This window comes from Myotis lucifugus, unplaced genomic scaffold, assembly GCF_000147115.1.
Source record: "Myotis lucifugus unplaced genomic scaffold, Myoluc2.0 scaffold_145, whole genome shotgun sequence".
In the NCBI taxonomy this organism is placed as follows: Eukaryota; Metazoa; Chordata; class Mammalia; order Chiroptera; family Vespertilionidae; genus Myotis; species Myotis lucifugus.
This window is the reverse complement of record NW_005871193.1, coordinates 590,041-602,493: the sequence shown is the minus strand read 5'-3', so window position 1 is coordinate 602,493 and position 12,453 is coordinate 590,041. Positions and strand designations below refer to the sequence as shown.

General features: G+C 57.0%; 1 protein-coding gene across 1 annotated transcript in view; it reads right to left on the bottom strand.

Annotated features, from left to right (window-relative positions):
* Positions 1-8,713: 8,713 nt before the first annotated feature.
* NFASC (neurofascin) overlaps positions 8,714-12,453 on the bottom strand; it is a 76,096-nt gene continuing 72,356 nt past the window's right edge. Inside the window, exons 28-29 of the mRNA XM_023758993.1 lie at positions 12,413-12,447; positions 8,714-9,039 (exon numbers count right to left, since the gene is read on the bottom strand). Coding sequence (XP_023614761.1) covers positions 8,808-9,039; positions 12,413-12,447 — 267 coding nt within the window. The 3' untranslated portion in view covers positions 8,714-8,807. The remainder of the gene's footprint in view (positions 9,040-12,412; positions 12,448-12,453) is intronic.

The following is a 12,453-nucleotide window of genomic DNA, read 5'->3' as shown; positions in this document are numbered from 1 at the left end:
GGAATGGTTAGAATTTGAGATATATGTGAGGAGTGGGGAAAAGGAGGTTTCAGAGGTAAGGGTCAGATCATGAAAGGTCTAAGACGCCAAACCAAGGAGCTTACAGCTTACTCTATGGCAGCAAGCTGGAGATATTGTAGCAAACTTGCAGGTTTCAAGTAAAGGAGTGACACCGCAGATGTGTATTTTGGAAGATCCTGTTGGCTGCAGTTACAAGGGGGGGGAGGCCACACAGGAGGCCAGGAGATTGTCGGTTTAGGACAGTGATGGCGAACCTATGACACGCGTGTCAGAGGTGACACGCGAACTCATTTTTTTGGTTGATTTTTCTTTGTTAAGTGGCATTTAAATATATAAAATAAATATAAAAATATAAGTCTTTGTTTTACTATGGTTGCAAATATCAAAAAATTTCTATATGTGACACGGCACCAGAGTTAAGTTAGGGTTTTTCAAAATGCTGACACGCCGAGCTCAAAAGGTTCGCCATCACTGGTTTAGGACAAGGGCTTGGAGTAATGGTGGCACATAAGTGCAAATGGACAAATTCAGAGACAGTGAACTTGAGAGTGGTGAGAAAGGGTCTTTCTCATATTCCAAGGAGTGAATAGGGAGACTCAGTGGTGTTGGGTGACATACCCAAAGAGTTATCCAACGATTCGGGAAGAGTCAGACCTGGACATAAGGTCTTATTTTTTTTCCTTCTGTTTTTGTTTTGTTAATCCTCACCTGAGGATATTTTGTCATTGCTTTTCAGAGAGAGTGGAAGTGGAAGGGATAGGGGAGGAGAGAGAAAGAGAGAGAAAGAGAGAGAGAGAAACATCGATGTAAGAGAGACTCATTAACTGGTTGCCTGCCCTGACTGGGGGCAGGGAGTGAACCCACAACCCAAGCACATGCTCTTTTTTAAAAATATATATATTTCTTTATTGATTTCAGAGAGGAAGGGAGGAGAGATATAGAAACATCAATGATGAGAGAGAATCATTGATCGGCTGCCTCCTGCACGCCCCCCACCGGGGAACGAGCCCCCAACCCAGGCATGTGCTCTTGGCCGGGATCGAACCCGGGACCCTTCAGTCCGCAGGCTGACGCTCTAGCCACTGAGCCAAGCCAGCTAGACCAAGCACATGCTCTTGACTGGTTATCGAACCCTCAACACTTCAGTGTGTGGGCCGACACTCTAACCACTGAGCGACACAGGCCAGGGCCATAAGGTCTTATTTTAATGAAGCAATAAATCCTCCCATCAATGTCCTGTTTTGAGGATTTAAAAATTATTTTTGTCTTTATTGTTGAAAGTCTTACAGATGTCCCCTTTGTTTTTTATCTTCATTGACTCCCTGCACCCTGCACCCGCCCCTCCCACCCTTCACCACATTGCTGTCTGTGTCCACGGGCTATGCATGTAAGTTCCCCGGTTGTCTCTCTGTTCTGAGGAATGTTGAAGGGAAAGTAAACGGGTGGGCTGGATAGTTACGTGGCAGTTTTTTTATCCAAGAGATGGGTCTGCATTTTCAGGGAAATCCTTTTGCCCCTTCCTCCCCAATACTGTCTGTAAACAATTATCTCTCCACCTGAGCAGAACCACCTCCCAGCCCTGACCACTCGCTCGCCCCACATCTCTCTGAGGCAGGGAGGCCATGGAGAGGGAGGCAGTCACATTGTCTGGGGCCCCTCGCCATGCGTCCTGCCTGGGTGATGCTCTTCGGCCACTCCTCAGTGAGAATCCGCACACGACAGGCTCCCAGCCTTCAAGGCAGAGACGTAGTGAAAGGTGAGCAGGGCCCCTCAACCACCAGCCTCTTCCCCCCCGCTTTTCTATTTGCTTGTTGATTGAGATTCCTTTGAGTCTATTGAGAGGGGATTGGCCTGTTTTAAGCTATTGGACGCCATGAGCATCTGTAGATGCAAGCGGCGGACCTTCCCCACACGCCATGCGCGTCTATAAAAAACAAATGTTTCCCCTAAGTGGCAGCCCTGACCAACTTTGAAATCATTTTTCGTGAGAATTTTCAGCTGAAAATATTCAAAAACACCCGAATTGTAATATATTTATTTTTATAATATTCATTGCAAATTGATTTTTTAAATTAAATTCAAAATATCGTGGCGTGTGGGGATGGTTCCCGTTTTGGACGCGGGGCAGTTAACTGGTTAAGCAGTTTTAATTACTCAGCGATATGAAATGCCGTCTGTGCCCGGCTCAGTGCGGGGCATACGCTGGTGTTCTCCCATCTGCGGGCAGGGGTGCAGGAGGAGGGTCGGCTTTGCGCGATTCTCTCCTCCAACCCCCTACACAGCGCCTCCTCCACGGTGCCTGCGCGCATGTGCAGTCGTATTGAGTCCGTGTCTCCATGCCGGACACATTCGGTCACTCTGCTTAAAACAAACTGCGCCAGTGTTTTTGGATAAGACCCAGTTCAAGGTGGGGCTGGGGTCACAGAATTCCAGACAGTGCCCATGAGAAACCCTTCGATCTGTTCCTATGATCAACCCCCTGACATCCCTCTCCCACCCGCGAAGGAAAACGAACACAGGGCGGCCAGGGTCCGTTTTGAACAACTTTTATTATATGTTTAGTGTTCTCTATACAAAAGAAATCAGTTTTTTTACAGTGATTCAAAAAAAACTCTGATAATTTGGCCTTTTCGTTGCTCATGCAGTCAGTTTATAAGTCCGTGTATTAGATGGTCCTCCGGGGCCCAGGCGTCTTCCCTGCTCAAGGCCGTGCGGGACACCCTCGGTCGCATCTGTCGCTGACAGGGCGGGTTAATGCAAAGTAACTCACAGAGAGGAAAGAACGCGATGTGAGAGGGGTTAAAACAAGGTCTGCCTCGGCGAGTTAAAGATTTAACCCAGGGAAAAAAGACCAGACAGTTGGTGGGCGTGTGCGTGTGAGGAGGGATGGAGACATCGGGGAAACATTTTCCCGCCAAAAGGAACAAACTGGGAGGGTCCAGCGTGGGTCGGGTCGGAGGTGGGACCAGGACAGAAGGCGGCCACATCCCTGGCGACTGATGCTCAGCTCAGGGGGGTGTGAAGTTGGCAAAGAGCTGGAAGCCGGGTGGAGGGACAACACTGACTGGAGATGTTGCATTTGAGGATCAGAAAAGAGTGGGCGGGGTCATCTGACCTGCATCATTTTTTGGGGGGAGAAAAGAGAGTGCACAAAATTCTGGATTCCCTTTCCCAGATTTTTGTGTTTATTGCTTCGCTGAAGTCTTCACATGTGCTGCAGCCCAGCCCACCCCAGGGTGGCAGAGCGTCCCAGGGCCCTGCTGCCCCGTGGCACCTCGAGGCCAAGGGTGGGGTGGACAGAGCCCTTGACACCCTCCTCCCGAGGGACACAGCGTGCGGGGGGTCGATGTGCTATGAGCAAGAGGCAAGTCCGGGATCACAGTGACAAACGCCAGCCACCTCGTCACCCTTCTCCCGGCCGGGTCTGCCCTCCACACCACAGGCTGGCTCACACAGACTGGTCTGGGACTCAGAAAGACCCTTGGTGTCTTTCCCTGTGGGGGATGTGGGAGAAGTCGAGAGGGGTACAGAGGGTGACCAGCAGGGCGGAGCTAAGTAACACCGCTGTTTCCAAGGAGGCAGCTGGGGGAGCTGGAAGAACACTGGACAGGGAGCTCGAGGGCCCCAGCTCAAGCCCTGACCGCACCTTGATTACTGGCTGTGTGGTCCTGGGCAAACCCCTTCCCCTGCCCAGGAGTTAGTGTCCTTGTCTGTACGCTGAGTCATTTCAATGAGATCGGCTCTGATGCCTTCACACTCAGAGATCCGAGCCCCATCCTGCGCTGGGTGCCGCTGCACCTATTTCATGTCCACCCTTATTCCAAAACACCATTTAGTACTAACTTACTGGCGGAGGGGCACTGGTTTGGGGTGTGTCTTGAGACACTGGTTGGTGGGGGCTGTGGCTTCCCTGGAGGGTCGTCGCCTCTCTCTCGGATCCGCCTCTGACCCTGTCTCAGGAAGGCCTGTTTGTGAGGGGAGGGGAGGGGAGGGAGGTGCTGCTCTGGCGTGGGCTGCGTGGGCTGCTCAGGCTGCAGCGGCCCAGGAGCTGGGCTCTGCCCAGGACCCCGAGTCTCCTGTCATTTCAAGCTGTTTCACTAGTTTGACTCTGATTAAAAAACAAAACCAAACCCAGACACTCCTGCATGCTACTCCTAAGTCACCGTGCAAAGCTCAGCCAGGATCTGTGGGGCATTTTCTTTCTAGTGGACCTGACAGTGTTGGGCAGGGCCCCCTGGATTAGTGATCACGGTGTCATGAGCGGGGAGTGCTCTGTGCCCATACTGCAGGCACTTGCCACCCTCCCGCTGAGAAGTGGTGCCCTGGCACCAGCCCCTGCTGGCCGAGAGCCCAAGGAACCTCACCTCTTCAGTGTGAGGGAAGCAGCCTCGCAAAGACAGGCAACGGCAGGTCAAGTCCCCACCCCGCCAGTCACGCTGTTTGTGACCTCTGAGACTTGGCTCTGACCTTGTGAAGGGCTCTCGGCGCCTTAAAGGGCCACTGTCTGTGCTGTGCCTGGGGCAGGCTCACTCTCCTTTGCATCAGACTTATTCTCGCTTGGTTTTGCCCTCTGCAGTGGCCCAGAGGGGGCCCGGCCTGCGCAGCCTTCCTTCTGCCCCAAATCGCACACTGCACCCCTCTCAGCCCTGCACATCTCATCTCACGCGGGCCTGGGTGTGGACCCCGCCTCTCCGAGACGATGTCATAATCCGCATCGTTCTTCCCGAGGAGCTGCCGGCCATGTGGCCTCGGTCTGCAGCGTGTCCATCTGAGGGTGCGCCCCTGTGCGGGTGCTGGGTGGGGGTGGGGGAGCAGTCCCTTAGCTGGGAAACCCACAGACACGCCTGGGTCTGTTTCCACCCCTTTGCTAAGGCCAACTGCTCAGGGAAACGATGAAACTAGCTGCCAGGCAGCGGACACCCCTCGCAGGGCGAGCAGTGTGGGCACCGGCTGCCACTCAGGCGGGTGGAACCTGCTCTGGACCTTGGGACTGGCCAGGAAGGGAGTGGACCCGATACATCCAACCTCGCAGGCAAAGGCGGTGGACAAGGCAAGGAGCCAGTCTGGTTGTCCCTTTGGCTTAAACTCAGCCCTCTCCTCAAAAGCCAGGCAAGAAAGAACCGGTCCCATTCTCCAGGAGCCAGGCAAGGTGGGGGGCAGCTGTCCCCTGGCCCTACAGCGGATGCTCCCCCGACACTGGCCTCCTTGCTCCCCAGGTGGGCCCATGCCCCCCTGTAGGGAGAGGTATTTACCGGGGGACTGATGAGGGGAGACTGAGGCACCAATACACTTGCCCGAGGGGTAGAGCTCAGGAGGCGGGCTGCTCCTCAGCTGCCCCGGGGGTTTGATGCCCTGTCTTGCCCAGCCTTGCAGACCAAGTTCTCTCTCTAAAGCTTCTCCCTTCGAGCCTGGGCCATTGGCAGCTCACATGCTCAGAGGGCTCCCAAGCAATGCCATTCTGTCCCAAGGTAGGCCGGGGGTGGGGGCAGCTGTCCCCTGGCCCTACGGCAGGATGCTCACCGGACACTGGCCGGCAGCCCTGAGAAGGCAGGGGCCACACCTGACTTCACGGTATTCACGGCTCAGAGCCCAGCTCATAGTCGATGTTCAAGAGGATATGCTGAGCCCTAACCGGTTTGGCTCAGTGGATAGAGCATCAACCTGCGGACTGAAGGGTCCCAGGTTCGATTCCAGTCAAGGGCATGTACCTTGGTTGTGGGCACATCCTCAGTAGGGGGTGTGCAGGAGGCAGCTGATCGATGTTTCTCTCTCATCGATGTTTCTAACTCTCTATCCCTCTCCCTTCCTCTCTGTAAAAAATCAATAAAATATATTAAAAAAAAAAAAGGATATGCTGAGCCCTGGCCAGTGTGGCTCAGTTGGTTGAGCGTTGTCCCATGCACCGAGAGTTGCCGGTTCGATTCCCGGTCAGGGCACATGCCCAGGTTGTAGGCTAGATCCCCAGTGGGGGGTGTGCAGGAGGCAGCTGATTGATGGATCTCTCTCTCCCGTCCTCTCTCTCAAAATCAATAAAGACATAAAAGAGTATATGCTGAGCGATCATCGCAGCACAGGCAATAAACTTGTCACTGCGAGATGACCTACACTTCTCCCCACTCCGGGCCCCCCAGCCAGACAGGCCGAAGCACCAATGGTATCGCCCTCTCCCGGCATGGTGGTTGGGTGTTTTGGGGTGACTGTTTGAGAGCCCTGGCTGGCAGGGAGTGGGGACAATACTTTTTTCCTGCTGAGCTGGGTGGATTCTGGCACCGTGCTGTGAAAAATGGACTTTCTTCTCCCTGGAAGGGCTGCCTCCCTAACCCTCACCCTCACCCTAACCCACATCTCTCTCTAAGCACCTGCCACCTGTGCTTGGGGAAAACTTGGTTCTCCAGGCCCAGGTTTGCTCTCGCTGCCATGATGGCATGGTGGTGTGGGCGAGGGGTAGTCCAGAGCCGAGCGGGGTGTAAACGAGGAGTGAAGACAGGCTGAGGAACCACTGCCCCACAAGACCCAGGGGTAGCGGGGGCCCTTCCGTGGCCATCAGCTGTGCAGCAGACTTTGTAGAAGCAGGGCGAGGGGCCTGATGACTTCCCACAGTCCTGCTTGCCCTAGGAGACCGTTTCCAGTGCAGTCAGTTCATTAGTGTGTGTGGTGCAATATGGACGCAGGGCCTGAGAAACTATCTTGCTCAGACACAGTGTTTTCTGAAAAGGCCGGTCCTTTCCTTCAGGCCACAGGCACTCTTCCTGGCACTCCCTGCAGGGCCCGGGGCCCAGGCTGCAGGAGTACCTGGCTGTGTCCAGGCAGGTGTCAGAGGGAGGCCAGGGGAGGGGGCCCCTGAGCTCACTCCTCAGCCCCCTGCTATTCACCCTGTTCCTGTCGCCAAGAGAGAGCTGCCCCTGGGGCTTCTAGGTAGCAAACCTGCCCGTGGTTCCCAGGTTCAAACAAACAACTGGCCCAGCTCGGGGCTATGGTTTCTTACCTGCAGACAGAGTGTGTGTCTGTGGGCCTGACCTTCACTGACGGGTCACTAAGTGATGCAGGCACAGCTAATACCTTTGCGGCTTATACACGTGGCAAATGCTGCTTCAATAAAGTCTCCGAAGGGCACAGCCCCGTTCCTGCCCAGGTCCCTGGCCAGCAGCTGGAGGCTCAACTCAGAGGCTGTGTCTGCGGCAGGTGGCCCATCACAGGGTCAGCGTCCCCCTCCTGAACCCGACGCTAGCTGCAGCGACAGCTAAAGATTCCTCTCAGGCTCAAGCTCTCTCCTCTGAGACCAGGTACCTTTGGTTTAGAGAGCGGGTTAGTGGGGTGGACGAAGGCGGTGCCTTCGGTCTCTGAGCACTGCAGGCAGGTCTGCGAAGGTCCCCTCTGGGCCACGGCTCGCAGGGCACGTGTGAAGTGGTTGCTTCTGGGTCTGCTGTGATGCTTGCAGAGACAGGCCTTGCTGGAGGCTTGCGGCTTGCAGGGAGGGCTGGCGCCCGGGGCTGCAGGGACACGGGAGTTGCGTAAGGCATACGAAGAGAGGCGCGCTGAGTCCTCCAGGCCGGGCTTCACAGCACGGCTCGGGTGCTGTCCCGCGGGGTGCTGATAGGGAAACACCCTACGGGAAGGACACCCCGTCTGCACAGTTGCAATGTTACAGAGAACCGACCGAAGGGATGACACCTGCAGAGGTGAAGGGGGAGCAGTGCTTTACACCCCCAGACACCCCAGCCAAGCTTCCGCACCACAAGGCCCCATCTCCTGGAGGGCGCGGCGCAGACCCTGGCCAGGTGGGGGGCACCCTCTCCTCTGGGATACAGTGGGCGTGGCCCTCACGCCTAGTCCTGGGTGTCCCTGATGGGGAGGAAGGAGTCCAAACCCAGTCCTGTTCTCTTCTCTCGAGGTGAGCACAGCTCCCCAGGGGCCGGGTGCCTGCTTTTCTGCTGCTTGAGGTCCCCAGTCACTGGAGTTGAACTTTCCATCAGGGCCCGCTCCTGCTCCTCACACTCCTGCACCAGTCAGTGCGGCTCTTGTCCCGGACACTCTGGAGGATCGGGCAGGATCACAGGGAGGAGCAAGAGGTAGCCCACCTCCCAGCTGAGCCAGAGCCAGGCAAGAAGCCCTGTCCGCCCTCTCCCTGCCAAAAATACTGTCATTTTTCCGGAAAGGAGCCAAGCCCAGCTCAGCAACAGACAAGGCCGAGGCGATGGGTTGCGGGCAGGGGGAGGCATACGGCGAGAAAGGCATCCTTCGAAATCACTGGCCCCACGCGGTTGAATACTGCGGCTTTTCTGTATGTTCCTTTATGGACCAAAGCTTTTTTTACCCATCGTTGCAGTTTTTTTTTGGGGGGAGAGGGTGGAGGGGAGAGAGAATCCACCTATTCTTTCTCTTCCCAGGGATACTTCAGAAGGAAGGGAAAGTGGAGACATTGGGTCTGAAGGGGAAGATGCATAAAGCAAAACAAAGGCAATGACAAGTACCAGAACCGACAGGAAGTGGTGAGTGTATGCTGAGGTCAAGGGCAGGCAGTGTGGGGGGGAAGGCTCAGGGCTGCTGTGAGGCTGAGCAGGGGCCCGGGTGCCCTCCAGCCGAGCTCGGCCATGGCTCGGGCTCTCCCCCACCGATGGCACCTGGTGTGTGGGTCATTGGGAGGGGCTTATGGTTGGCTGGGTGGTCAGTGGTCCTCACAGCTTGGCAGGCCCCCACGCTGTACCCTGTCCACGAAGGTGGCGGTGGCTCGGTCGCCCCCGCGCCTCTCCCCCAACTTGGAAAGCAGTGGCTGTGCCCGGGCTCCGCTAGGCCAGAGAGTAGATGGCGTTGACGGGCGACGTGGCCTCCGAGCTCTCGTTGCCTTCGGTCTCCTCCTTGTCCTTTTTGACCGTGTACTGGCCGATGAAGGAGCCGTCCTCGTTGAACTGCCCCTCGCCGCCCTCGCCATAGTCCACCAGGCTGTCGTCACTCTCCTGCTGCTTGATGGTGCCGTCCAGCGACGTCTGGCTCGCCTGCAGCGGCTTGTTGTCCTCGTCACTGGCCGGAGAGAGACAGAGAATCAGAGCTGGCCCGGCCCCGTGCTGCCCACACCTGGGGCGGGGCAGGGCTGGCCTCTTGCCATGCAGAGGCACGATGGGCTACACAGCTCCGAGGGGACAGGTCCTCAGGGACCAGCCCATCCAGCCCTCCCCGTCCAGCCAGTTCTACAGACGGGAAACTATGGCCCGGAGCCCACACAGCTTCTCCAAGTGAGGGGGAAAGTTGGTGCAGAGCCGGGACAGGAGCCCACACTTGACTCCTGGCTGGGGTCCTCTCCATGGGGCTGGGCCACTCTCTGGGGTGGGAGGGAGCAGGCAGAGCCCACTGCTGGGAGACCAGGCGGATGGGAGTCAGGATGGGTCAGCCCTTCTCTTAGCCTCTCCATCAAGAGGGGTTGGACTAGTTTTACTCTTGATTTGTGACTTCGGTTTTTTATCACTATTAAACTTTTTTATTGATTTAAGAGAGAGAGAGAGAGAGAGAGAGAGAGAGAGAGTGCATTCATTGGCTGACTCTTGTATGTGCCCCGAGTGGGGATGGAACCCGCAATCTTGGCGAATCAGGATGATGCTAACCAGCTGAGCTACCCGGCCAGGGCTGATGAGTGGCTTAGTCTGAAAAGGCTCTGCCCTTGACAGAAAACCAGGGTTAGGCCTTAAAGAAACAAACCTTGGCCCTGCCCCTCCCCTTCTCAGCCCAGGTGTTGTTTCTCTCAGCGCTGTCTCTCATTTATCTACAAACAGATGCTGTTGCTTCAGGCCTAGCAAGTGAAAGAGATAGTGACATGCAGATAACAGGTGAGACCAGAAACGGCTCAAAGGCATCCTGTAGCTCCCTGAGGCCCTTCTTGGGCAGGGAGGGCTGGGAGGCTGGTGGTGAGGGTGGCAGCTGCCCACTGTGCCTGCGGCCCCCAGCAGGTGAGGCACCCGAGTGGGCCAGCATCTGCTCAGGCACCACATCCCGTCTCCCGGCTGGGAAACTGCCCTTTAGGCTCTGAGGGTGGCTGGGTGCTGCTGGCTGCGCTTCAGAGGGGAACCGGCGCCCAGGCAGGAGGCAGTGGGACCAGCCATGAGGATCTGGGTCCCGGGAGGCGGGACCATAGAGGTGCCAGGTGGTCTGAGCAGACACACACCGTCTCCTCCACAGTCCCCAGGCCACACTCAACACTCCTTCCTGGGTGTGCGGGAAACAGGCGGAGTGGCCATTATCCTGGGGAGTGCGGTCTGGCCTCTAACAGCAGTGCTGGGCGAAGGCAGCTGTCGGGGGAAGGCGCGAGTGAGAGCGGAGGTGCTGGGCATTAGCAGATGGAAGGCTATCAGTGATAGAGTGATCGAGCGATCGTGGCCCCATTCACAGCCCCACTGTGTTCTCTGAGGCCGTGCTGCAGGAGAGGGGCCGAGTGAGGGAAGTGGAGCTCACCTTTTGAGACCTAGCAGAGTTTTTAAAAACTTGAAGATCTAAATTGGTTTTATTAAGCGATTCATAAATTGGGCTGCATCTCATCTAGCAACTAGATTCTAGTTACCAGGCCCCTTACTCCGCCTGCCAGGCTCTTTCACATGCATTCCCTCCCCAGAGCTCGCCCCCCACCCGCAGAAACATGAGGACTGTGTCTGTGACTTGAGGGCATTCCAGGCCCCGAGGTAAATGCGACCACTGGACCGGAAAGGGATGCCCTCTTGGTGGGAGGCAGGGAGGAGGACCCAAGTCTGGAAGGGACACACTTCTCAAAGGGAAGATGAGAGAAGCCAGGATGACGGGGACCCTGCTCTAGCCTCCTGTCAGCCTACCTTCCAAGAAGCCTCCGAGGGCAGGTAGACAGACAAGGGTTTGGGGGGCGGGGAGGCAGAGGGACCCCCAGCGAGAGGTGCTCTCCTTGCCCCGGGCCTGTGCGCCTAGAAACTTGTCTTTTCCTCTGATGTCTTCATTTCAGCCCTTTCCCAGTTTAGGGCTCTTGGACTCATCCCAGTAGGGGCTCTAGGATGAATGCTGCAGACCTCACCCCCTTCCCAGCCAAAGCTGAGGGGGTGTGTGTGTGCGTGCACGTGGGGGTGCACGGTCCGTGCATGCGTATCCAACCTCAGTGTTGGCGGGGCAGGAGTGGGTGGGGAGGAGGCAGGGGTTTTGCCCACCAGCTCTGGCGTCCAGGGGAGGAGCGGTGCCTGTGCAAACAGCTTCTCCCAGCACAGGCTGCCTGGTCCGGTGCTTGCGGGCCTCACCCCTCCTCGGTGGCTACACTGAGGGTCTGGGGGAGAGAACGCCCCACAGCCTTGGGACCTGATGACCAGGGAACAGCTTATGGAGGAGCTGGGCCCCACCAGGGTCCTGAGGACCGTCGGGAGGGGCCTCGCCTGCCTGCCCTGGGGGAGGCTTACGGGAGGTTGGCTGGACGTGGTCCGTAAGCCGCCAGACAGGCTCCAGTGTGGGCAGTGAGTCTGCTGCCCATTGATCTGCTCTGCTTGCCAGGCTGCGGATGGGCAGAGTGGCGGAGGCCCAGGAAGGGATGAGGTGGTCAGAGGAGGACAGGGATGACGTGGCCCCGGAGAGTGACTGGGTGGGGTGGGGAAGGAGGGCTCTGAGGAGAGCATTTCCTCCCACCCACCTTGGTCTGGGCATGACCCTCCACACACTGTTCCTCAACTCAAAATACACTCGCCGTCAAAACAGGCAGACCGCCACTCTGCTAAGCCAGATACAAAGGCCTGTCCAGACCTGAGAAGGAGCATGGTGTAGGGCCTCCCAGCTCTGCCACTAGCTCACCAAGTGGCGAATGTGAGTCTTGGGCAGGTCACGGGTCAGTCCGGGCCCCAGTCCTCTTTTGGGACAGTCGCTGACCCAGATGCTTCTCTAAGGCCTATTCAGCCTAAAGCCCAGAGATATTGTTCAAGTTCCTGAGGAAAAGGCCTAGGACACCCCGCCCCACTACCACCATGCCCTTTACCCCTCACCTAGCACACCCTTTAGGACAATCCAGCTTCCCTGGGACAGTATCTGCAGGTTGGAATGGGGTGTAGGCAGAGAGGAAGCGGAGAGCCCGGCTCACTTCATAGCAAAGAGGACCCAGGGCTTGTTTTCAGAGTAAAAAGCTGGGAACACGTGTAAATAGCCTGAGCGATCTCAGCTGCGCAGCTGAACGAGAAAAGGCCGCGCACGTGTGTCGGGCAGTGTGGGGGCAGCCATGTTCGGCACAATCAGGACGAGCAGGTGCTGCCGGAGACAGAGGTGACTGCCAATGGGCGATGGGGGAGGACCTCAGGACAGTGGCCCGTCAGCCACGCCAGCTGCTGAGGGCAGGGCCTGCTCAGGGCAGCGAGGACAGCCACCCGACAGGGGGCACTGCTTGCCTACAGGAGCCAGGGAGACCACCCACCTGTAGTCAAACGAGCCATCCTCTTCTTTGGGGTCCTCGGG